Raw genomic sequence first — 25,976 nt, forward strand, 5'->3', positions numbered from 1 at the left:
GAAACAAGCTTCTAGTTATTTCTCTCCTGCCTCAGCAGGAAGAAGAGGGGTCCTTGTTGCTACTCCTCATTTCTCCTCTACAGTGGGACTCCTCCAACGGCACATCTAAGACCCATACACATGTCACATCAGTTCACCAAGATCCCAATTGTTTTCGTCCAGTGTGGACCTCAGAGGGGTCTGCGGGGTTCTCAGCAGGGTCTCACAAACACTAGACTGGACCACTTAACAACTCTTGGCTGCACATTGAACTTTAAGCACTGAGGTACTTGAGGGCGTCTTATGGTATTATTTATTATTATAAATAATAATATGTTTTAAAGTAGTGAGTGCATCAAGTGCAATGTTTGTGGGAGGAATTCTCAGGGAGGACGATCCACCAATGACATGGTTATTCCGACCCCTCTTGGTCCCACCCACACTCCCATCAAGTATAAGGCAGAGGAGCATCAGTAATTCCAACACATTTTCTGAGAGACAGAGTACATGAATTCAATCCAGGAAAGTTTAAGACAAAGACCATATAAATGTTTTGCTGGACCCCCCCAAAAGGAAGCCATGCCTGGGAAAAAGAGGACGTCTGGTCACCCTAATGCATCTGCATGCACTTTCTGGTATAAGATCCGCCGCCATCTCTATCGAAATCTCAGCGACACCATTCAGTCCAAACAGGACCGTCAACAAACAGTACAATATGGACCCACCAGGGGGCCCCTTACAGACCTGTTTCATGATTTGGGCTGCGCTCTCCATTGTATCGGCCTCCTTTGATGAATTTACCTCCAACTGATACAATGCGTCAGTCTTTTTGTCTGAGAAAGACAATTGCTTGTACAGTGGAGGTCCGGGGTCTTAATGAAGTGCTAAAGCAGAGACACTGGCTGCAGGCCATCGAGGTCACTTCTTCCTCCTAACGCTATATGACAGCTAACGGAGCCGACGACACTGAGAAAAGACTAAAGTTCACATGGTGATATCATGATTTTATTGTCCAGCTCTCAGTGGGCTCAGTGTAGCGTAAAACCAACTCCTTCAAAATGGGATATGACGGGCCCCTGGATGGTTCCCAGTAAGAGGCTAACAATGATTTGAATAGCCCACCGATGTCAGGGGTGAGGAGAACCAAGGTGCTCCTAGTTTGAGCGTTCAGTCCGAACTATTCCCTTCGGATTTTTCCGTCTTCCTTTTAGCCCAGCTTCTTATTTCTACATAAAATTTTTAACATTTTGATGAAATGTCGCTGGTGCTTCTGCACTTTTCCAGCAGAACGGTCCGTCTTTTTGGATGTTTTTCAGGCGACACCATTTTGGGACAGGTTATAGTAACAAGGGTATATAGGGGGGCTCATGATGTTGGGACAGATGGCATTTAGCTCTGGCTGTGCCGGGCTCAGTGGGACCCAAAGCTTAAGAGGTTAGGCCTGTCAAAACCACTCTGTTCATTCACCGCCTAACAAAGTGTGCACTGTCAGCCTGTTCCGTTTAATAAACTTAAGATTTTTCTTTTGTCAACGCCTGGGCTACACTGCAACTCGCTGACCTGAATATCCTGAAAATGCAATGAGGCGCAATGGGAAGGATGGCACCTTTGGCCACAACTTTCCAAATAATTTGGCCGGACAGTGTGTGCCAGACTTGGTCATTGTTTCGTCGGACTTTGAAAAAGACATGTAGTGAGTCAACACACATCCAGAGCAGCAGTGATCAGTTGAAAGTGGGGCGATGAAACTTTCACAAGGAAATAAATAGAGTTTCAGTTGTTACTTTATATGACACACCATTGTTGATATTACAGTTAAACGTTAAATTAAACTAGTTTAATTCTTATCACATTTCTGGCTACAGGCTACGCAATATATGTGGTAATTTAACAGTTACCAAATTACTGTTTATCTGTTTCATTTTGATACGCAAAACACTTTAAATGCCATTTAAAACCAACCAAATCTTTCCATGTGCAACACAACGCTTACAGGAATATTTGTGTTGCATTGGATTCGTTCGTCTGCTGCTGTTACAGAAGGACTTTAATATGTTTTCCCATAAAAAATTCTGTCTTATTATCTTCTATAATGATATATACAGCATATATATCATTATAGCTATCATCAAGCAGTGGTCCTTGAAACTCTTTCAACCACGACAAACTTCTGGAAATTATTATAAATATAATGAGTGTCAATGTTGGCCATACATTCAATGTTGACACTGAGTTTTGCATTGTGCTCCACTTCCAGATTAAAATTGAGAACGTACTTCTCAGGTTGCTAACTCGACTCATAGACTCTTTGTTCAAAGTATCTCAGAAATAACCAGCAGATGGAGCCATACTGTAACAAACGCCCAGTTTCTGTCACTCGTTCCTTGCGGTTTCATCCGGTTAGGTCTTGTCCAGGTTATTCGTGTACTACATTTTTGTAAACTGCAACCTTCTAATGTTTGATTCCACCATCTCATCCCCCTCCTCCCCACATCCATCAATTTGTTTCAGGGTTTGTTGGGGGTCAGAGGCTGAGGGCTGGCAAGTGGTGACCTAGGAGCGAGGGTGAGGTGACATCTGACCTCTGACCCTGGAGGATACGGCCCAACAAAGGCAGACACGTGCCTCGGCCGGGTCACCATGGCAACGCTGGACCTCTGGAACAGCAGAGGGGTCGGGGGGAGCGGAGCGGTCGAATCCTGGCCTTTTTCCGATCAGCGATGACCATCTGCTGCCGATCGACTGCTTTGCGGATCACAGGTACCTGAATGAGAGCAGAATCACAGGACTGACTGAGTAATCTCTGCAGGCAACTGTGACGGTGCTTTATAATCTCACATTCACCTGGAGAGATTCTGCAGTCCGTCCCACTCACGCCAGTTTCTGATCCCATTTAACTTTTCAAGGACAGACTCTGTCTTTCATGTAAAGTTTATAACTGACCTTTATATTATATTTCAATGTAATTCTATTGAAATATTGTAGCACATTTTTAATGTGTTTTTGTTTAACTGAATCCTTGTGTGTTTGGGGTGTAATATTTTTCGACTGATTTCAAATAACTCAGTTAGTGAACATTCGATTGTCATTTTTCTTTTTCTCTTAAACAGCGCTCTTTCTTTAAAATATACTTACACATAAATAACAAAAATTTGCAGTCATAATAGTTTTATTAATATTGCTTCTATTAAAATATGTATTGATATAATTTTTTCCTATAAAACCCATGTCAGTTGTTCATATTTGAAATGTATCCAATTGGTCCTTTTTGAATTATGTTTAAGATAACATGATATATAATCTGATTTAATCTCAATGAATTCTGCTCTTTATTTGACTCCTTCTATTATTTTTTATATTATCTTGATATTTATATTTTTATTCATTTGCGTATTTTTGTGATAGAAAACAAAGCTGTTAACATGCGTTTACTTGTTGTTGTTGTTGTTTTTTAACACTTATCTCTGAATTTTTATCAAAAACATTTTGAAACTTCAAGCATCGATTTGAAGTAAATTTCTTCCAACATACAAACATTATTTCCCTTTAATGATTAAATAATTTTTATGTTTTGTTACATTATCGCAGTGAATATTTCATTTCCTCAGCTCATGTTTTCTTTTATTTAAAACATTAAAAAAAATAAAAATAAAGTATCATCTCTTTCATTCCCCTACTTCAGAGTTGTCACTATTTCTTGCTTTTACTGCAAAACATATTTTACAATATCATCAAATTACGCCAAAAATGCCTTAATAATATTTTCATTTATTCTACTGATCTCAGCGTCTTTTCCAGTAATGTGTTTATTTAAATTTTTGTCATTGGATTTGTATTTCTTCATCCAGTTGAAAATGTAGCATTTTCTTTTCTTTACGGTAATGCAGTTGTTAAACAGCAAGTCGCAGTAGATGTGTTGTACTTGTACCTACAAGCCATGAGAGACGATTCTGACGTTGTGACTCAGCAAAAGGCCAACAAACTGCAGCTCAACTCTCATATCTGACCCAGAAGCATTCCCCTTATTCATGAATCCACCGTTCCTCCTGTCTGAGTCGCCCCTCCCGCCCCCTCCCCATCACCTCTGGTTTTCCTGTCTTATCCCCTTCCCCTTGTGTTCTGCTGTGTGTTGGTGAAATCTCAGCTGGCAACTGTGAGTCGTTGACGAGTTCCTCTCACAATAGCCTCTGGGATTATGCTAAACACAGCGCCTCGGCTGCTCTCCCCATCGACCAGCATCAGCGACGCCCTTTGGAGCTCACAACGAACGAGATGGAGGGCTCTCAATGAAGATGTCAGTGCAATTACACCAGTGCGTTTCACAAACACTCTCTCTGTGGCTGCTCTTCCTCCTCTCAAGTCCCCCTTCCCCACTTTTTCAAAACTGTCTTTTGAAGTGCAGACTCATTTCTTGCAGCTTTTTCATAATGCATGGCGCTTTTGAATTTGCATGAGCTCACATTCCAAATGCTTCTGCTGCTGCTCTCTTGACTTGCCCTCGTGTGGCCGGTGCAATGTTGACTATTGTTTCACGCCACCCTCGCGAGGCTTGCTGCTGGATGATCCAGACGCGGACGTGTGCTGCGGTGGTGAGATCAGCACTGAAAGAGCTTTCTGATGTGGATGATACTGCATCAGGAACTGATTGGCTGATTCTTCATAGCCAACAGTACCTGATGCATTGCCTTCAGCATCGAAAGAAACTTCACAAAGGGACGAAGTTACACGGTGATGCCTTGAATTAGCTCTGAATATCTGCCTTGCAATGTTCAGACGTTACAGCAGTAAATGTAATCTTTCATTGCCAAGGCTGCTATTTATTCTTTTCTATGTCCGTGTTCTCGTGAGCATAATTTGTGTGATAATCTAAGGTACTTTTTTCCCCAGAAATAAAGAATATTCTCTGTACATGTGAGTCATTCTTTTTGTTACTTACTCCCTCTGAATTTACCATGTCCATATAATAGTGAAACCTATAAGAATTTAAATATTAATTTCAGTTTTTTGTTCAGTTTTTGTTGTACATTTTTCTATAATTAGAAGTTTAGTAGAGAAATTGGATTATTATTTAAAAAAAAAAACATATAATAGTTGACCATATAATACAAACTTACAAAACTTAAATTATGCATTATGTTTGCAACTCGGGCGAAGAAAATCTCAATTAAGTTCATTAAAATAGACCACAACAAAGACTGGCTTGAGTATCTGCGATATTGAATATAGCTGTGAAAGCCAAGTAACTTGTTGATAAATTCACCGATATGAAGCATTAATAAAGTAAGACTTTGTGAGTAACAGCCCTCATTTCACAAGTAATATCATATGTTACAAAAATTACATTAATTTTTATTGCTGTTTAAGGCCTTATAGTGAAACCATTTTTTTTAATAAGATCATTTTAGGACATATTAGGGCATCATGAAATACAAAAACATGTCAGAAATATGACTCAAGTTTACAGGTGAGTTTGTTAAAGCGCATATCAGTGATGATGACTGTCGATGAAAAATGTGTTCTTAGTTTCAGAGTCTAGTATTATACACCCCAAGCCTGCCACATTCTCCCCTCAGTTTAGATGCCACCTTGTCACTTATCAGATTCTTTCACCCACAATGGTCCCCTCAATGGGAGTTCCACCCCATGGCTTTCCACAAGTGAGTAATTTGCTACTATGAAACAAGTGATAATACTCACAGCATGTTGTACCTGCGTTTGATCCAGACCACCCTCGTATGTAGTTTTTGGGTGCTCTCATCTGATGGTGCTTTTCCATAATTTCAATGATGGTTAACTGACAGTAATCCGGTGATAAAAGACGACTTATTTTATTTTTTATAATTGCAATACAGGCAAGATTTGGTTACATTATGACACGCATAACTGAAAGAATGGGCTATCAATCCATTATCTATTTATTTATTCTAAACAATTTTAGGTCAAAATGTCAAAACAAATTAGGCTCTCATTTGATCAGTTCTTATTTTGGACTTTTATATTCTGTTATTTATTATTATTATTATCATTATTATTGTTATTTTTTAAAGATGTTCACCACATTATTTTACCGGGACTATTTATTTTATTGAAAAGGAATTATTGAGGGAAAAGAGTTCCATCATCATTATTATAGAGGGAATTATATTTTTTACTTTTGTGAAACGTGCCATACACACCACATCAAACTAAGAAGCGAACTTGGTTTAAAAAATATCCCAGTGAAATGCTATATCGGAAGAATATAAATACATTTACAATTAAAATAAACTGAATTATATTAAACTGAAATGCCAATAAATAGAACGATTAAACATAGTGGGTCAGTCTTTGCTTGGGTTCCTTTGAAGCCCCTAGAACTGGGTTGCACCTGCAGAGGGCGCTGCTGCAGCCTGCTGCCGCTGCTGCTGGCTCTGAGCAAACCAGTGCGCTCCGAGAGAGACGCGTGAATACAACCTGCCTGGCTCCTCAACATGTGTCTCTGCAGCAACCTCATGCTCATCTCCAGTGCTTGGGCTTAAACCGTTCCAGCCTTTAAAGCTTTGTGACGGGATAACAAAGATAAATCCACCCTCAGAATTTGAGGGAAACTCCTGGAGGTTCAACGAGCGGCAGGTAAATCCAGGTAGGTCGGTGCCTCTATTAAGAATATGACTATAACTTTCGCAAGTACATTCGACCTTTTCCGTCAAGACTGAATTTATTAGATGCGTTAAGTGAGTCAAGTACACTTCCACTTGTGACTCCGAGGTGGACACGGGGTCAGCAAAGTTGACACGCGCACACACACGCATGTTTACGCACGGGCTTTACGCACATGACGCACGGAGAAAAACAGCAGAGACACATTGAGCTGGAGCCGCGCCAACACAAGCACCGCGCCAGGAGCGGGAGATGCTGGGACTCGTTAAGCAATGCCATCAGTGATGTAATAACGGGTATTAAAACTTGTCGGCTTGTCAAGCGAAAATGATCTCGCACGCTCTGTCTTCTGCACATCGTTCCAGTGGCGCAGGAAGCTGTCGACATGCTGGGAGTCTGCGTGTGTCTGTGTGCTGTTTTCACACAGGTCCTCTCTCAGGCTGAGGCTGAGGAGCCCATCACCTACACAGTCAGTGTCTTTTGGCGCATTTAACCGTGACTTTCCGGCTTATTTACCTGCCCTTTTGCTCCTTTCTAGTGCACTGATGGCTACGAATACGACCGTGTCAGCGAGCGTTGCAGTGGTAAGACACTTTTCTCGGAATTGTCTCGGTGTTTTTTAATGCAGTCCTTTCTGTATATTTGTAGTTTTGCTCATCAATTTTAGTCGTAAATTCTGAGCTGCACTGAACTCCCTTGTATTCAAGATTGCACTGGCCACTTTTGATGGAAGCATAAGTTCAGTTTTTTTGTGCGTTTAGTTTTAGTTTTATTATTGCTAAATAAACGATAGGTTTCAATACATGCCAAATAGATGCATTACAGACTTTTAAATACACAACTAGAGCATGTAATTGCTCATGCACTGGAAAGCAGGGTAGCATTGTCAGTGAATTGAATTATTGCAATATCACCTTGGAGAGACCGGTATGACTAATAATGAATTTAAAAAAATATAATACAAACTACTGCAAGAGTTAAAAACTCCCATGGCATATCTAATTTCCATGCTAGTTTCCTTTGCTGTAAATGACAACTCTTGTTTACCTTGTCACAATGCTAAAATTGCAAAATGGAGATCAATACCAAAGAAAATATTCAATACTCGATGCCACTTTTGTTACCCCAGGGATAAAGAACGGCTTAAAAAGGATAAGAAACATTTTAAATAAATGTTTCCAAGTTAAATACATGAAATTAAAGAATACATTTTTACTTCAAGAATGCAAAACAAATAGCCCAAATATAAGGTACTTATAGGTAACTGTTTGTGCTACTCTCCAGACATCAACGAGTGCGACTTATTGAGTGATGCCTGCAAAGGAGGGATGCAGTGCATCAACCACTTTGGGGGCTACCTCTGCCTCCCCAAAAGTGCTATCATTTACTTTGACCATAGTGATGATGGCACACCGGAACTCTTGCCGGGCGTCCAGTCTCAGCCGCCCAGCCAGCCTCTGACCCCGCGGTTCTCCGGACAGTCGTCCTCCCCACTCGCTGCTCGCTGCGCTCCTGGCTTCGCTGCAGACGAACAGAACATGTGCAGAGGTGAGATTAAAACTCTCTCAACGGAAGTGTTTTTTCTTTTGAAAGACAAGTACCGTGCATGAAGCACATCTCAATAGCAAAAGAAAGCAGTCATCCATCCCTCTTGACTGAGCGATACGTTTCCAGTTAAGATACTGACAAGCATGTGGCCTCCGGGGCGTACATTCTTATCGCTCAAATATTAAGCCTGTGTTGCCAATTCAGCGCAGCTGCCTCGAAGCAAGTGTCTCTCCCTCAGCTATGTGGGTATTTCATAATTATTTACTAATGACTTTAGAGCCTTCATGAGCAGAGCTGCAAAGGTGAAGCGTTCAGGCAGCTGACAGCCATCAGCAGCTTAACCAAGCGTGGCAGCCAGATGTGTTGCAAGCTTCCACTTTAGCTTATTTTCCACTTTCATGTTTTCAGAAGAATAAGACCCTGGCAGGGCCGCGCTCCTCCCTCAACCTGGCTTGCTTTGGTCACTGCAAAGCTAGCGCATGAGGCTCCAGTATGAGTTCATGCACGTGCGTGACACTCTTTTTCTCCAGATGTTTGCTCAACACACACACGTTTGTGTCTCCATCCTTGTGGGGACTTCTCAATGCTTTGCCCAGCCTCGCATCCTAAACCTGTCTATAAGAAATGGCTAACCTTAACCAAAATGAGTTATAATGGCCCAGTTATTTTTCATCCTCAAACGGAGGCTTGTGGGGACAGGCACAAAATGTCCTCATAAAGTCATAAGGTGTTTTGTCAAGAATTGGTCCCCACAAGAGCAAACAAACTAGTACACACACACATATTTTATGGGAAAGCTTGCGCTTCATTATTTCTGCTGTAAACATAGAAGTTCAAGTGTAGGACTTGAATTTTGCAAGTCATTCACTACCTGTGTGTATGCGTGTGTGTTTTGTGGTTGAGCTCTCAGTAGTAAGAGCGACACTGTCATGGGATAGCAATGGTTAAAGAGGCAAATTTCTCTGTTCATTGGGAGCCTACAGTGTTTTATTGGGTGTATTTAAATTAAAATTGCATCGATGATGTTCAACATTCGACTGTATTGCCCACAGAATGCCGCCAGAAGTGGCATGGAAAATCTCTTGGATTTGGGTCTGTCTTAGATTATGGGCAAACCCAGGTTAAGACTTAACCTATGAAACCAAGACCAGAACATTTGGAGGCCATGTCCAAGACTAAAACTTTGAGGGACAGAGTCAACACCAAGACCGATGAAGGGAGCAAAACCACACACAATACAGTGCAAACTACCAGTTTGATACTTTGATAGCATTTCAGGTCTTGATTTATTTAGAAAAAAAGATGACTTTTACTTTGCAGAAAGAAATAAATGTGCCTATAGGACTAGTAGACTTCTGAATCAGAATTCAGTTAGAATCTCGGCTTAGGTGGTTTCGACTATAGGGCTTCAGCCTCTTTACAGCATGGATTGTTACTTACCTTGTAAAGTTGTATAAGGCAACACAGTGCAGCAGTTGTCGAGGATGTCTTGATTTTACTACTATAATTACACTATAATTATTACTGTCACCAGTGCTTTTTATTCTTACAAGTGATAGTAGTGACCGACACGCAGCATACATTGCATACATGTTGGCCAAAAATGGTTGAACTCACACAGGACCTCGAGGGTTGAAGCCTCTGGTCTGACTCTGCATCTGCAACAGGCAATAAACTGGATCCATCCCTGAATCACCAGCTGCTCCCTCCCTCATTCGCTCCTCACCACATTTAGCTTACGACAATGAATCAGTTGTTTCAGCCCTTGCTTCGGTTGCTGTTTTACTCAGCTACCAATCCTGCTTGCAAAATAAATTCCTGTTCGTTCGAGTTTTTGGCGAAACCTACTTGTATCAAATGGCGCTTACTTTGGTCTCCGTCCTTGCTAACGCACCATTCTTGCCGGGGGAAACCAAGAATGCAGAGTCAGGTGGGGCAAAGGGCGAGATAAAAGGCTACATAACCGCTGAGGTTCCGAAAGCAAAAACCAGGCCAGGTTGGGATTACGTCACAGCTCATGCTGCTGCTGCTGCTGCTGCTGCTGCTGCTGACTCGTCCTTGGTGGAGATGCCAGTTTTCCATAACGTTCATCATGACATTTGCCTTTTTTGTTTCCATTTTTCCTGAACACACTCATCACATGGATATGAACCAAACAAATAACCTTCTAAGTAACGTTTAGATGATAAATTGAGGAAGAATCCATAATATTCCATTGATGTAAAATGGGAATAATCAGTACACTCAGTGAACTATGAACGTCATCCGCCACACACCGAGCTTTCGCTATGAATGGTCTGTTCTAGTCATGACTACTTGATAGAAACGCTGACATTTCTGCGACCGATCAAGGTTTCCATGAAAAACAGATCTAGTTGTTCCAGTCAATTCTAATCCCAATGGAAATTACATTCATAGAAAGCTCAGAAAGATGCTAAACACAAGGATCCTACTTGTAAAACTTTGGTACTAAATTTACGTCATTTGACTGAATATTAAAATAAAGTGTTTTGCCTGTTTATTTAAACAATTGATCATAATTATAACAAGATCTAGCTTCTGGTGAATGTTAGAGATGCTACCCCTTATGGGGACCATAAGTCCGACCCATTTACTTCTGTCTCATGAGACCTAAGATAACAAAAAATGACCAGGAGTCAATGGAGAGATAAAAGTGATCGAGCTTGAAATATGCGGTAGATCTCACCTAGTAAGTGTTTAACAATGTCAGCTAATGTTTTCTGTCTTCTACCTTTGATAGCTTAGTACCTTTAGCATCTGTCTTAGCGCCTGAGCAGTCCGATTCTGATGTGACGTCATGCATGCAACGTTTGATTTCTAGTCAAAATACATTGTCACAAGCAAATAAATCTGAAATTACGTGACAAACATAGTCGCAACTTACTATTAACTCGTCATTATTTATCATTTAAATTGAGGTACAGCATATGTGTGATCCAGGGCATGAGGCAAAGTGGATCAGAAAATAACCCATAGACTTCCATTCATTTTTTTATGGGCCCCTGGACCGATCGGAGGGGGCGGAGACTTAGGCCACCTATTAGCAGGCCTAAGGTGGGAGAATCCAATATGGCGTCCTCAAACGTAAACAGAAAGTAGAAGTTTGTAGTTGAGAGTATCTTTCATGGATGTCTTCTTTTCTGACTCTGACGACTGCAAACTGGTATTAATTTTTCATCCCTAAATCCAGTACACCCGCCGGGCACTGAGGGACGTGCTAAGACTTGCCACTCCTGTTTACCTGTCTGGTTTCCTGAGGTCAGGAAGACGACATTAACACCTACGCGCCTGAATAATTTTCACTCTGTCTGGGTGGATTTTGCCGGCACTAGGTGTCAATATTTCCTAAATATGTCGGCCCAAAGCCTGTTAAGCCTCTGTGACATTGAACTGTTCTGAACACGGCCAGAGGACGAATAACATTTTCCACAAACATGCAAAGCACTTGGGGAGTATATCTCTGGAATGTCAGCGATGGTTGTTTTTTTCCGTTTGCTCCTATCTTTTGTGATGGGAAGAATTACTCACCACCTTGACAGATATGCATCGGATCGATCTGTGAGAAGCAGGAATGCGCAGGGCAGAACAAGCACAGAGGCTGAAAGCACATAGAAATGTTGCCAACAATCCTCGCTATCATTTCCAGTCCACAGTGGTATTTGTTGTTGCCTTCGTCTGTTTACATTCAGGGAAGAAAGCTTCAGAAAACGTGGTCTCAGTGTACACAGAATGATGTCGCAGTTCTTCAGGAAATTCTTTTGGATGTTATCCTGTTACTGTTTATTTCTGCAAGACATTCATCAAAGATAGCAAGAAGAAACTCAGATAGGGAAGGTGCTGCACGGCCGGAAAGGACTTGGACGACAGAGGTGAATTTGATATGTTTAACAGGATGTCATGTTAGAGCCTGACTGTAGGAAGAGGGATCAAACACACCAAGATGAAAACAGGCACCCTTTGCTGAGGGTTACTTGAAAAGACACCTGAGGCCCGTTGAACCCTCATATTAGCTGCTAAGCTCTCGTCTTCCACCTGGGTACAAACAGATGGTTTGCACTGTCTTGCACCAGCAGCCGTTCCCAGTGCGCTGGTCCCCATCTATGTGACCATCTGCTGATTGCCGCTGTGACTTTTTGTGAAGGCACACAAAGAAGTGATCAACCTGAGATAGTTCATATGTAAAGTTTATATAAGCAGCTAGCAATGATCTGACATCGCTAAGATGGAAGTACGGACAGAGATTTTAACTAGGGCTGTCACTAGATTAAAATGGAATCTCAATGAATCGCACTGAAGAGGAGTTAACGCCCGATTAATGGTCACAATGTTGTGCTTTCAGCATGATTTTGAGCCTTTTCACTGCCTCTGTGGTTATTCTAAAGAACGTTTGTGACAGTAGCATCATGTCATGTTGGGTTGTTGGAGTAAACAAATGCTTGCTTGAGCAAAGCAATATTGGCCCCTCCGGTGTTGATAATATCTTTATCTAAGTTACGTTTAGATTGACTAGAAAATATGTGATGATTTCCCTTTAATCACAAGTTAACTGACCTGTAGTGCGATTAATTGAGATTAAAATTTGAATCTAATGACCACCCTACTTTCAACTGACTTCATTTAATTGTCAGTCTCTTGCAGGCCACGTAAAGTGACTTTGTGGACTGTATTTGGCCCCCTGGCCTTGGGTTTGAGTCACTTGAATGAAAATGAAATTGACTAATAAAATGATGTATCTCTCACTCCACATATTCAAAGACCAGATCATAACTTTGCCAGTGTTTATTGTTTTGATCGTTTTTAAAAGTGGATTAGGGGGAAGCAGCTTTGGAAGTGCTTATGATATTGTTGTTTTCCCTGAGTTCAGTGCCTGTCTCACGGCCAGCTGCTTCCTCTTCTGATGGGTTACAAGTGTTGATGTTTCCTCTTTGCTCATGGTGGAACGGGACACCAGGCTGCGATGAATCACTCTTGCACTTGGCTTGATGATACAGCTGAGTATTTTATGTTGCTCTTTCTTGACAAGTAGCACCGGGGTCAATTGCAGTTGCATCGGAAAGCTGCTGGCAGAATCTGCAGATATTTGAGTAGAATCAAACGCAGCCGAACCCTTCATCGAGAGTCACAAAGACTCATGAATCAACCGCAGTGAGGGTCAGCATGTCAGAAACGGCAGACTTTGCCAACAGAGTCCAACATCTTCAGAAGCGCTTTGATCTGTATCTGCTTTAGGTTTGGGCCTGGTCTGAAAGGTTTAACACACTTGATGTTGGCTTTTTATGTTATTTTACAAGGATAAATCGAATAGAAGATACCAGATTCTAGAGAATAAGACAACATAATATTTTGGAGTATGATGACAGTTTTGACATTGTGAAATTTCATGGACTATTAGCAACACATACTCTGCCCCCCTGCTTTCCCCAAATTGCATTATAATAATTAGAGGAAAATGGAGTTGCTGTCCAACTATTCTTTGGAACAGCTCCGACTTTCCATCTCAGTGGCTCAGCGAAAACAAACTAAAAGCTCTCAACTGATAATTACAACAGGCTCTATCATGTCAGAATACAGCTGGTATTGAAAAAAACAGAGTTCTATATTCAGGCCAGAGCTTTTCGAAAAGGTCCTGTATTATGTTTTAGTGATACAACTTAGTGTTTATTTCTAACACTAACTTTGTCCTTCCCTCCCTCCCTGCTTCACTATCAGTTAGCAAAAACAGTGAGCTTCAATTGTTGTGTTTAAGTTACATTTCAGTGTCAAAACTAACAGAAACAGACATAGAAGTAGGAGTATAGCTGTGATAAATTAGTATACTGCAACTGTGGTTTTTGGACTATTGATGCCCTGAACCCTTTACCTTCAACAGCATTGTGGCTAATATATGGATTTTTGCTGGCGAACAAGCTTCATGCCACTAAGATATGAGCCTCTTCTCATCAGATCCATAAAATCACAGGTGTTTTATTGAAGCCAAATCGCTCAGTGCACGTGTGCATTCCTTGCCACCACTCTTGTGTTCCCACAAGTCCACCTCCTCAGTTGTTCTCAGGGTGGCGATCCATAGACATTTAAGAAGTGGCCGCTAATATACGCTGTAATGTAAATAAAATGCCAAGAATTTTAGTGGTCTGTGGTGACAAGTGTAATAAGAGGCATGAGACGCGTTCATTTCCAAGTTAGTTTTCATTATTAAGGTCCATTTATGCTCAACAGTGATGTTACGCTGCACCTGAGATTTGTGTGGTGTAAGTGTGTGCATAAATATATTTTCTTCATAAATTTAGTGGGTGTGGCTTAACTATTGATCAGGTGCGATCAATAGTCAAAAACATGACAGTATTTCCTGGAGGTAACCATAATTTGCTTTTCATGACAATTTTTATATATACCTGGATCAAAGCCAGATGGAAGGTTATCATGACTAAACCCCTGACTTGATGTTTGTCCTTGCCATTGGGAAATTCTTCAGCCTGTCTCAATAAAGACTGAGCGAAGGATCAGTGGTGGTTCTATATTTATCGGGTTTAAAATCATGTGGAGAGCAATTCGGAGCTGGAGTTTCAAGACAAAGTTAGGGATGCCTATTGTCCCAGGAGAGACAGTTGAGATGAAGGCACTTGCAAAAGGATAAGAGGAAAACCCACTAGTACTTGAGTTAGGAATTATTTCCTGAATATCAGGGGCCCAGTCACGACTGAAAAAGAAAGGCTGTGGATTCAAAACGAAGTGAGCTCACCTGGACAACGATACAAAAAGCCATCATTAGTGGAGCACCGATAACACGATTGACCAAGGCAACAGGTGAACGCTTCTCCTTCTGTCCTTCTCCCCAGTGGAGACAATAATGACTGCATGTGCAGAAGGAGAGCACAGGCTGTCCCCTCCCTGCTAAGATTTCTGCCTGCCGTACCTGTGCTTAAACTGGGAAAACTCTCACGGTACCTCCGAGTTTTCACCGTACCTGCTTTTTGAAAAAGGACCCTGAAGTACTGGAACACTTGGGACTGGGTCTCGCGCGATGTATTCAATCGTTGTTTTTCTTGTGAACTACTTGATGTTACATCACCGCATTCTGAAAATCATTTCAAACATCCCAAGAGCCCTTTTATGTCTTCAGATCTCCGAACACATCCTAATGTCCACCCGCAAAAACACAACACACACGCTCACATTCTTTGAGCTGCCGCCATGCCTGCCACTCCCCCAACTCCCACAAGACATTCAGGATTAATCTCTCAGTGAGGTTGACTCTGATATCACATGATCACCAGCAGTTGTAAATCTGAACTTCAGATCTTCAGATACGTGTATTTTATGTTTAAAAAAAAAAAAAAGCAAAACAAAAAAGAGGCCTCCACCCTCTCTCATCATTCCTTCCTCTGGACAACCTTATCTTGGAGAAGCGAGCCCAAAGCTGTGTTAAATAAATCTTGATTTGAAAAACTCCTGACTTCAGAGGAAAGAGTCCCTACTCCCCACACGCAACACATCATCACATCGTGATGGCTTGTTGCAGTAAAACATTTTTTGTGTAAACTATATTGGATGTGGTAAGATGTGGGGGCTTTATGGGACCCTGGAGTCTTCCAGCATGGGATGCACTCCCACCCCACCCACAGGCACTCACGCACAGCGCTTTCTATTGGCAGCGGCTGAAAGCTTTAGTGACAAAGAAGCAGTTGCCACAACATATTCCTGAGATTTAACCTTTGGATTGCAGTCAGCACATATGGTTTGTGTTAGACTGAGGGACTCTGACTCTCCCGAACACAAACTTCCTAAGAAGCTTCACGGTGTTGATCTACTTTATACAATTTGGTTTTCTTCGGAGTGCGTTGCTTGGAGAAGAGAAATCTGACTCATTTTATGATGTGTGTGCAAGCTGGGTTTGTGTATTGAAACCTGACTGATCAACGGTGTGTGGTTGTTCTGTAGGCTGAATGCTTCAGGCCCAATGGTGGTTTTATATCGTTGTCACTGGCGTGCTGACATCACAGTGTTCACTTTTAGTGAAGATTGTTCTGTAGTGACGTAGTGAAGTTTATACTGCTATGCTTTATACTGCTTCGTGGAGGCCGACAAATTAAAACCTTAAAATCAATGCCTCTGTACTGTACAGGTCACCTGGGTTTATTCTCATTTTATAGAAAAAAAATGGCCTTCAAAATCAATTACAGATTTTCATTGTCTCGCGGTAACTAAAACACTGTAATAACAGTTAAAATGGAAATGAAAACTCACTGGATTTTTCATTGTTATTGCATAGTAAGGACTGAAACATGTACATGAATAAGCACATTTCGTTGAATTGAATTTTACATTGTTTGATTGTAAGAAATTTGAGTTTGCAGTTACAAACTTTTAATCCCTGGGCTTTTATTTTTCGGCCAACGGAGAAGTCCAATGTACAGGCATTTTTTAAGCTGCTGTGGTAGGTCAGTGCCAGAGATAAAATTAAAATGAATGTTGAAGAATGAACCCCTCCCTCCCATTGAATGCGTTGCTGTTGCTTTGTGCGCGGCGGACTTTTACCGTCATTTTTTTTTTTTACCGTCAGGTTTCTGCTTACAGAAAGGACTTGAATTTTTTGTGACAGAGTCATTATTAAAGGAATAAAATCCATTTAGATGCGGGTGTAATGTATCCTCAAAGTGTGTGTGGGCACCTGACCATCTATTGACAAAACACCTCCTTGCGGGGACCTTATGCCTTTGTGAGTATAAGATAAAGCCTTAACTTGAGGATGAAGACATAATAACTAGGCTAATACAATTAGGTTTAGGTTTGGTTATGAGTCATGGTTAAGTCTAGCCACGTGTTTTGGATGGTTAGGTTTAGGGTGAGAGGCTGGGGAAAGCATTATGGCAATGAGAGGTCCTCACAAAGGTAGAGATACAAAAGTTTTTTTTGTTTTTTTTTCCAGAAAACCCGTGCATCACTTACTCCAATACATTGTTTACCCAGATTATTTACTCCCTTCATTCTCTGTAAGTCTGTCAGCAGAGAAGCCGTGTGTGGATTGTTGAGGCACAACTGTGTGTTAGTCAGTAAATGACTTGACAGCGATCGACAATGAATATAGATGACAAAATACGCAACACAGGTTTCATTTACAGCAGATTAATGTGCATGTCTAAACTGACAAATGTGCTCTCGCTCTTGACTTCTTTGTTTTGGTGTCGGTCTTCATGTAAGGGTGACTCCTCTCCTATATGACCTCAGTCTAAAGTAGACCACTTCCGTGTTTTGTTTAAAGATAGGAATACAAATAGCTTACTGAGATCAGAGCTGATGGAAAAGACGCATTGACGCGTGACCATGTGAATCAACTGTTAGTTCCAGGCACAAACTCTCAATGCAAAGCTGTTTCAATTGTTCAAAAGTGTAATGAACTTGTTAGATTTTTTTAAAGCTGTTTTTATGTTCAGAAATTTGATCACATTGTGGACTATGCACAGAGTCCAAAACTCCTCTTGTTTCATCAGAATCCAGCTGTGTGAGTTTTGTTCTCTCTTTAGTCGAAGACACAGTTTTTTAAAAGCCAAAATTCACTCCTTTCTTTAACCACCCTAAGAAACCTATTTAAAAAAAAAAATATTCTCATTTAAATGTTCTGCAATGTGATTGAACGTGACAGTGAAGCATATTTTCAATCATCCAGAGAACCAAATTCACCTCATCAATCTTGCAAGTTTACATATTTTATCTGGAGAATCCGTTGCAATTATTTGGCAGCGTGGATTCTCATTGACAACAGCATGGCCTGCTTCACTGGGTTTGTGTGTGGTATTGAGGATGTCTGTCTGTGAATGACAGGTTGTGTCAGACCACCCAAGAGGACTGCTGGTGGGCTGCAGAAATGAGAGTATATGGGCGGATTTGTGGTGTGTGTCTGCGTGTAAAAGATAGAGCAAACAAGAGTAAGAGAAAAGGAGTTTGGGTGGTTGCCTGAAATGTGTTATAGTTAAAGCAATCTTTAAAGACATCCAACCTGAAATTTACTGCGAGATAATCCAAACAAGAAATCCTCTGAAACTGAATGAACAATCATCATATTGGACCTTTTTTTCCAAGTGTATAAATAATAGTGTGTTTTTTAAAAAGTAAATAGAAATCTTTCTGTCACATAAAAGAAAAACATGGAGGGTCTTTTGTGATTCCACTCTCACGTTGCCTCACGGTGATATTCAGCATATGCTGGAGGCCCACATGTGCTCACGCAGGCCCGAGTGTGGAGAAGATATGATCTGTGTTGCTCCCTCTGCCATGAGCTCCTCTTTGTGTTAGAAGGTGTGAGTGGGACCACAGACAGTCCAGGCTTGCTGGTGTACTCTCTCTGCCTGATGTTGTTCAATACCAGCAGCTTGAACTGGAGTATCCGTGTGTGTGTGTGTGTGTGCTACTTGCAGACATTGATGAATGCACCACTGGCAGACATACGTGTGGCCCCGAGCAGACGTGCTATAACACCAGGGGCTCGTACACATGCCAGTGTTCTCCAGGCTTCCAAAGGAATGGAAACCAGTGCATAGGTGAGTCCGAACCAGACCTCGATAGAACATGACCGGAATCCAACGTGGCGTCCGCCGCTGTCTTCTTTTGTCGAAAGCGAGAGTGATGAGCGAAGGTTATCAACCCCGCACACATCCGTCAGAGAAAAGGGAGGATGATCATTTTAAGATATTCACCTCATGAATCTTAATTGCTCCGCGAGGGTTCAGAGAAGAAATTAGCTCATCGTTTAAGCAGTGATTTATAATGATGTCACACCCATCTGAGCTAGCTTTGCGCCGGCAATCAGCGGTTTTATAAATGACGGGGAAGAAAACAACGCGGATTATTTCCCGAAAGACTCAGGGTCAGTTCGCGACGTTGCACTTGAATGAATTCCCGGGAATAACGGTCAGTATTTTTCAGTCACTGATTGTTTGCTCTGGTGTTATTCTGTTGCTGTAGACAGAAACGAGTGTGACCTAGCGCACTACTGTATGCACAAATGTGTAAACACTCCGGGCTCTTACTACTGTGAGTGCAACCCAGGTCACCGACTGGCCAGCAACAACCACAGCTGTATTGGTGAGTTACCCAGGTCAGGTGTGCATGTTGGGGGGGCGGGGTGTCTCTTCTTCTCACTAAACGGAAGGTAGCTACGGAGCCCTGGAAGTGACATGCATGTGTTTTTTTTGGGATGTGGCATGCATGACTTTTTTTTTTTTTGCCCGAGATAACAGTTATCTAGAGTAAATTTTTATCTCAAGAAACAATTGTAAATGTCAGCACGTGCGTAGCTGCCTCTCTGGCAAAGCATTTTGTATACGTCCTCCACTGTAACCACTATGTCTCCCATGGCTTCGTAACTGTTCGTCAACGTTGTCAGTCACTGTCTGCGCACTTTTGACACCCTGATCAAGTGCCTTCTACTCAAAATAATACCATATGTGGCTAAGCTATACGTATTACGCGTCCCCGGAAGCGACATGCATGACATGATTTTTTTTAATCCTGAGATAAAAATGATGTCGAGATACTAATTATCATGAAATAACTGTTATCTCAGGCTAAAAAAAGATAAAGTCATGCATGTCACATCCTAAAAAATAAACACATGCATGTCACTACCAGAGCTCCATAGGTAGGTGATATATTTTTCCATAAACTTTTGTTGCTTAAAATCCCCGTTCACAACCACCACTACAACCAACCAATGAGACAACACAAACAATGTAAACATAAATCTTCTAGTGGCACATACAAAAACGGAAATATGTATTTTTATTTATTTATTTATTTTGTTCATTGCCCAGCAGTAGTCCCACCCGTCCCCTGTCTAGTTTGTCTCCAACTGTTTTTCACCGACCCTACATTAAATCTGAACATTCCTGACTCCAGTGGCCTCAGCATCATAATAGCCTTTGTATTTGCACAGCTGTCACCAGTTGTTGTTAAGATTTTGATCCTTGGCTGTTAAGAAGTATACCTCTGCATGCGTTTTTGGAAAAAATATGATGTTTCTGCTCTGATGAATGTTTGTGTGATTGATGCATCACTGTGACCTGACTCTATTGTATGAGATAGAAATGAAGTTTGTGAGCAGTCATCAAGTTACAGACTGCGGTTCCTTGCAGAGCGGTGCTCGACTAAGGCAATAGCTCCATTGAGCTGCCAAGTCCAATTGCGTCATGTTTTCCCGGTTTACAATGGAGCTATGCGTAGTTCACCTCCGTGACAAGGGGTGGCGCCACACATCACCCAGTCCGGTCAGTCGAGCTACTCAGCTACATCGAGCTATAAACTGCATTATCCATATTGTGTAGTCCGACTGAGAGAAATTCCAATTCCTCTCCAGTAGTTGGACTAAGCTGTTTATATGATTTCAAGACTAAGAGTGGATGTTGAATTGACGTTTTTTTGTTTTGTTTTCTTTTATTTGTGGGGAAGGGGGTAGTCATGTCATGTCATGTTATCTAGAATAAGTTGCTTTTTTCATTTCCTTGGGTTACACTGCTGTTGTTGTCTCTGCGGCCTTGGTGACTCTAACTACCCCTATACTATTATAATAATAATACTAATACTATTTCTTGAGGACCTGAGATTGAGATGACAGTGGATGTCACTAGTTTCCTAACGTTAGTACCGAGGAGCAGAGGCTCATCCAGTTTGTATCCACAAGTGATTCCCTGAACTGGTGATTCATAAAGCACGATTATGTTCTCGATGTTGTTACTGCACTGTTGTATTTTTTGCCAAACCTTAATCACATTAGGTGGAATGACTCATGTTGTACTTTAAGCTGTCGCAGCACATGCTCAAGTTTCAAGTCACAGTATATCTTTACATCAGCAAATTCACCTTCTATAATGGTGTATCTGTTCCAGATGTGGATGAATGTGAAACACAGAGTCCCTGTCAGCACCACTGCTACAACCTGATTGGCTCCTTCCTCTGTCAGTGTGACCAAGGGTACGAGCCGGCTCCTGACGTGGTCACCTGCCAAGGTAACCAGCCTCGCTCACAAACCAAGCCGGCTGATTGGATGGTCATTTACGCCATGGTTGTGTTTGCTGAGCAGACGTGGACGAATGCAGCTACTCCAGCTATATGTGTCAGTACCAGTGTGTGAACACTCCGGGGAGTTATTCCTGCGAGTGTCCGGAAGGATACCAGCTCCAGGGAAGCAGGTTATGTCAAGGTACTGAACACATCTTTCCCACACAGTCATACGCTTGTTTAGACAGCAAAAATAAACCCCGTTCATTGTATTTGAAGTGTTAATATCTAACTATATTTGAAAAAACGAAACGAAAAGAGGATTTATTTTGTTATTGTTGTACTGCTTATTACTTGTTTTCATGTGTAGTTATTACGTAATTATACTTCTAAGTGATGCAAAAGGTTTTGGAGCAGAAGACATTCAAGCAACTTTGTTTTTTCTCTGTAGCGGCACGTTTTTGACTATAAATAGTGACTTAGGTGTCAAGTGTGGATTTATTTGAAGAGCCGAGTGAGTGCGCTGTTATGTTCTCCCGCAGTCAGGTGCTGGATTTATGAAGGGGAGCTGTGAATTTGTCTTGTTCTGTCAGAGGGACCGTTTCGTTATGAATCCAGGTTGCTGTGCCAGAAATAGCTGGGCGGTTTGGGGCGCCTTTGATGAGGCCAGGTTCATGGAGCTGCAGAGGGAAAACTGTGTGGTTTTGGTGGGCTTCCCTTCAGCGCAACCTCGGAGTTCATCACCAGAGAAGAAACTCACACCAGCTCATTAAAAATAATCAAGTATACCTCTTAAATGTCACATTTTAGTGGTCGGAGTTGGTCACAGTTGGCTTGCTATAAAAATGAATGTGTGACTCACATGACCTCGAACTAAGCAATAATTTACTTCTCTCCTAGTTCCGAGGTTTAATCCTAGATTTGGAGACAATATTTTTCATTTTGAGGTCACTTTTTTTTTTTTTTAGGGCTTGAACCCTTTAACGGAATCATATTTGTTTATAAGCTGTGATGTCACTTTTGAGTTATGTCTCTGCTCTCAGATGTCAACGAGTGTGAAGCCGCCACTCACAACTGTCGGGACGATGAAATGTGCTGGAACTATTACGGAGGCTTCCGTTGCTATCCCAAAAACCCATGCGAGCCGCCGTACACCCAAACGGCTGAGAAGTGCGTTCATTGTTTTGCACTGTTTCACTGTGGCGATTTGGCTAACCGCCTGCTGTTTGCAGTCGCTGCATCTGCCGCTCAGCAACTGTCGAGTGTCAGGGTCTGCCTCCGTCCATCGTCTACAAATACATGAGCATCCAGGCGGAGCGGACGGTGCCGTCGGACATCTTCCAGATTCAGGCCACCAACATGTACGCCAACACTCACAACACCTTCAGGATTAAAGCTGGGAACGAAGCTGGGGAGTTCTTTCTCAGGGTGAGTGTGAACTGTTGCAGTGCATTATGGGGCCTGACTAGAATAGTACAGCAACATTTTCTCTAAAACTAATCTGAACTGGAGAGGTGACTTTGTTCTGATATGTGACGTTTTCCCACAGCGTTCTAGCAACATGAGCGCCATGCTGGTGCTAACAAAGTCCCTGACGGGTCCAAGAGAGTACGTGGTGGATCTGGAGATGGTCACCCACCACCTGACCATGAACTACCGCTCCAGCTCACTGCTCCGGCTCACCATCATCGTCGGGCCCTACGCTTTCTAAGCTCCTCGTAAATGCCGGTTTCTCCGTATCCCTCATGTACAACACAGTCGGCTGCACTTGCTGGGGAGCATGTTAACTAGAGATTCATTATGCAAGTTTAGCACTTCATTTTGTAAATATTCAATGGTGTGTAGTGAATTGATAGTTCTATTTTTTTGGTGTCACAAAAAATTGCTTTAGCACTTTCGGGAAAAGCTAAGTGGAACCAAGCTTTATCTGTAGGAACTTTTGTGTTGTACACATATATATAGTGTTTTCATCGTCAAAATTTACTAATCTTATTATAACATATGAACATTTTTACTCGCCTCTCCAATGGACCTGTATCTTGTTATATAGTGGGGGTTTTTTCACCCCAGATTTTCATGAACGACCAAGCAAGATTATTATTATTATGCAAGCACAAGTGTATTTTAAGAACAATCATAATAATCTGAAGATTATTATCATATTGAGGACCTTCTGCAGGGCCATTTGCTACTAAGTAAAACATATATAGTATATATAGTAGCCGACAATACTACCTTTCTTTCCTTTGATTTAAAACTCCTATGCTTTTTTTTAAGTACAAATTTGGCTTTCATTGCGACTAAAAAAAGGGCAAACATCCAGTTTGAGCAGCTTGAAAAGTGCAAAAACAAACTTCTGTCCATGAATCACGCACTTGTGTATAGTTTCACTCATGAGTAATTATTTCCAAAAGAAGTGCCGAAAAGTGTAAGCGGAAAGAGTTTATCCCAAGCTTGGAACCCGATGATTTAACTGACAGGAGGTCAGTCAGGTTAAAAAAAAAAAATCTTTGTGTGTTTGTGGCTTCCTCTGTTCGGCAGAAGTGTAAATCTGCTGAACAGAGAATGAGAAGGAAAGTGATGCCGTTGCAAGAGCCAACTATAGTGATGGTCAAGGAACCATGGCCACTCTTGGTGCCTTGACCGATCTGTGCCAGATTTTTTTGTGTCTCAAGTGGGACACTCAAGTTTAAGTCGTAAATATCAGACTAGGATCATGTGTGACAACAACATGTGAGGTATCGCTGTGTTCACTTATCACGTCAACCACACAGCTTTTTCTCATTAACCCGAGCTTCACCTGTTGCAGTACATAATGAAAGTTGGAATCAATGCCAGCAATGGTTCCATGGCCAATGCTAAAGACTGCGGCATGTTCAACTAGACTGCAGAACTTTGGGATTGACCCTGCATTTATGACAATTTTATTTTTGAATTTGGTGTTTTCATTTTGTCGTCCATATGTAACATTTTCACCAAAACCCTTGAGACAATTGTCTGTGCCTTCGAGGTGTAGCCACACCTCCCAAAAATGTATAGCACTGTGTCATTCAAAGCTGTTGCTTGTTGTTTTTTCTTTAATTTAAATTTATATTCTGTATATTTCACATTTACCTTTCTTTGAAGACTTATCCACCTGAAAACATCTTTTTTTTTACTGATTCCTTATGCATTAATAAATAAACAAAATTTTGAATTTTAGAAAAAAAAAAGAGCTACAAAGTGACGGTGTCTGTCTTCTTCCATGATTGTACTCTTAAGAGAGTTTATATTGTTGAATAAAATATGACCTATAAAACCACCCCTGCATATGTGTGTGTGTGTGTGTGTGTGTACAAACGCTGACTTCATGTGGAAAGTGCATGGCTACGGTGAAATGCTCCGCTGCTCCTCGCATGCGTTTGGGAAAATGTGCAGATGATTTCATTGGAAAATGACAGGGATAAATGCAGTGAACATGTTGACCCAGCAATCAAATCTATCTTGGTTAAATAGATCCAGGGGGGGATGTAGTAATATAGTAAGTTGAGTCAATGTGTGCCGAGGGACAAGCGTAAATCCTACACACACGCGCACACCCACACACACACGGGCACATGTATTAAGAATCTGAAAATTGGTTGGGAGTGGTTTTATGGTAAGTTGTTACTCAATCATTTCGGCTGTCAGGAGCTTTAGTCGGTGCGGCGTTGGGGCTTGTAAGATGATCCATGATGTGTCATTGTTCCCATCCTCACTTGGTTGGACTTCTCCGGTTCTGCTGCCCTTGCATGATTTAACCCCCATCGGGGAAAATACTGCTCACCCACTTCTGTGACTCACCCATTTACGGGAGGCCGAGAGAAAGTTCACTGGAAGGTTTGTTATGGGCTGGCTGACCTTAACTCAATCCCGACAGATCCTGAACAATTACAAGTTCAAGTATAGTTATCCAGTAGTGTTTATTTCTTTCTTTATTTTCCTTTTAAACATGCAGTGTGCAGTTCCATCTGAATTCTCAGACTCTCCATCTGGACTATTGACATTTAATCTATGCCTCTTAGACCCTTCTTGTATCAAGTGACCACTTGCTACCTCTTTTAAGTTCAGTAGTAAAACTAGTATGCCCTGAAAAGTGTGGAAAATGTAATCATAATAAAAAGGAATTATAAATTAGTAATGTGACTTTAGTGAAACATTTTGAGTTCAACATTTGCTGACAATTAGCAAGTTGCAAACCAACAGGCATTAGGAGCAACGTTCCTATCCCCCTTCACTGTTTGACTTGCCAAACACATTTCATTTTTCCTCTTCCTTCCTTTTTAAGCCCCTTAAATCACATAATTGACTTAGATTATCAATGCTAAGCTTCCCAGAAGCGATTGCAACATATTTGGTGAGAATGACTCAGCTAGGTAGCTTTTCCAGCAATTATTTCTAACAGCACCAACTCTGTTTATGATCATCTGGAGTCGTGGACTGACTTGAGAGATGTGAAGAAAAGAGTGCAGCCGGGGTGGAGATGACTGGGCGGGTTGATTTGTTGTAGAAGAGAGAAAGGGAATGTAGATAGTCACCAGATCTGCCATGAAGAAGAGTTAGAGTCAGAGATTAAGGTGTCATTGGAAGTGACTAGAAAAGACAAGATCAGAAATAAATCGGTGGCTGGAGAGGATACGCAAGATCTGAGGTAAAAGTGACTCACTGGACCAACCCCCGATTGGGGAAATGCATGAAGAAGAAGAGGCGAGACAGTGGTCATGTTGGATGAAGGATGTGGGAGATGAAGGTACCGTGTGATAGGAGAGAAGGATGACTAC

At 41.6% G+C, this 25,976-nt stretch overlaps 1 protein-coding gene across 3 annotated transcripts; it reads left to right on the forward strand.

The window, feature by feature from the left end:
* The first annotated feature begins 6,399 nt into the window (after positions 1–6,399).
* efemp1 (EGF containing fibulin extracellular matrix protein 1) lies at positions 6,400–24,470 on the forward strand. Of its 3 annotated transcripts, XM_053875667.1 has the most exons (11): positions 6,400–6,601; positions 6,984–7,087; positions 7,157–7,202; positions 7,903–8,166; positions 18,600–18,722; positions 19,147–19,266; positions 21,066–21,185; positions 21,260–21,379; positions 22,221–22,347; positions 22,410–22,605; positions 22,727–24,470. In XM_053875667.1, exons 2-11 carry the CDS (start codon positions 7,004–7,006, stop codon positions 22,886–22,888), a joined length of 1,362 nt encoding a protein of 453 aa, XP_053731642.1. In that variant the 5' UTR covers positions 6,400–6,601; positions 6,984–7,003; the 3' UTR covers positions 22,889–24,470. The 3 variants fall into 3 exon arrangements, with proteins under 3 accessions (XP_053731642.1, XP_053731643.1, XP_053731644.1); XM_053875668.1 differs by lacking the exon at positions 19,147–19,266; XM_053875669.1 differs by lacking the exons at positions 18,600–18,722; positions 19,147–19,266 and having other exon boundaries at positions 6,401–6,601.
* Positions 24,471–25,976: the final 1,506 nt, after the last annotated feature.

Source organism: Synchiropus splendidus, chromosome 9, assembly GCF_027744825.2.
Source record: "Synchiropus splendidus isolate RoL2022-P1 chromosome 9, RoL_Sspl_1.0, whole genome shotgun sequence".
NCBI lineage: Eukaryota > Metazoa > Chordata > Actinopteri > Syngnathiformes > Callionymidae > Synchiropus > Synchiropus splendidus.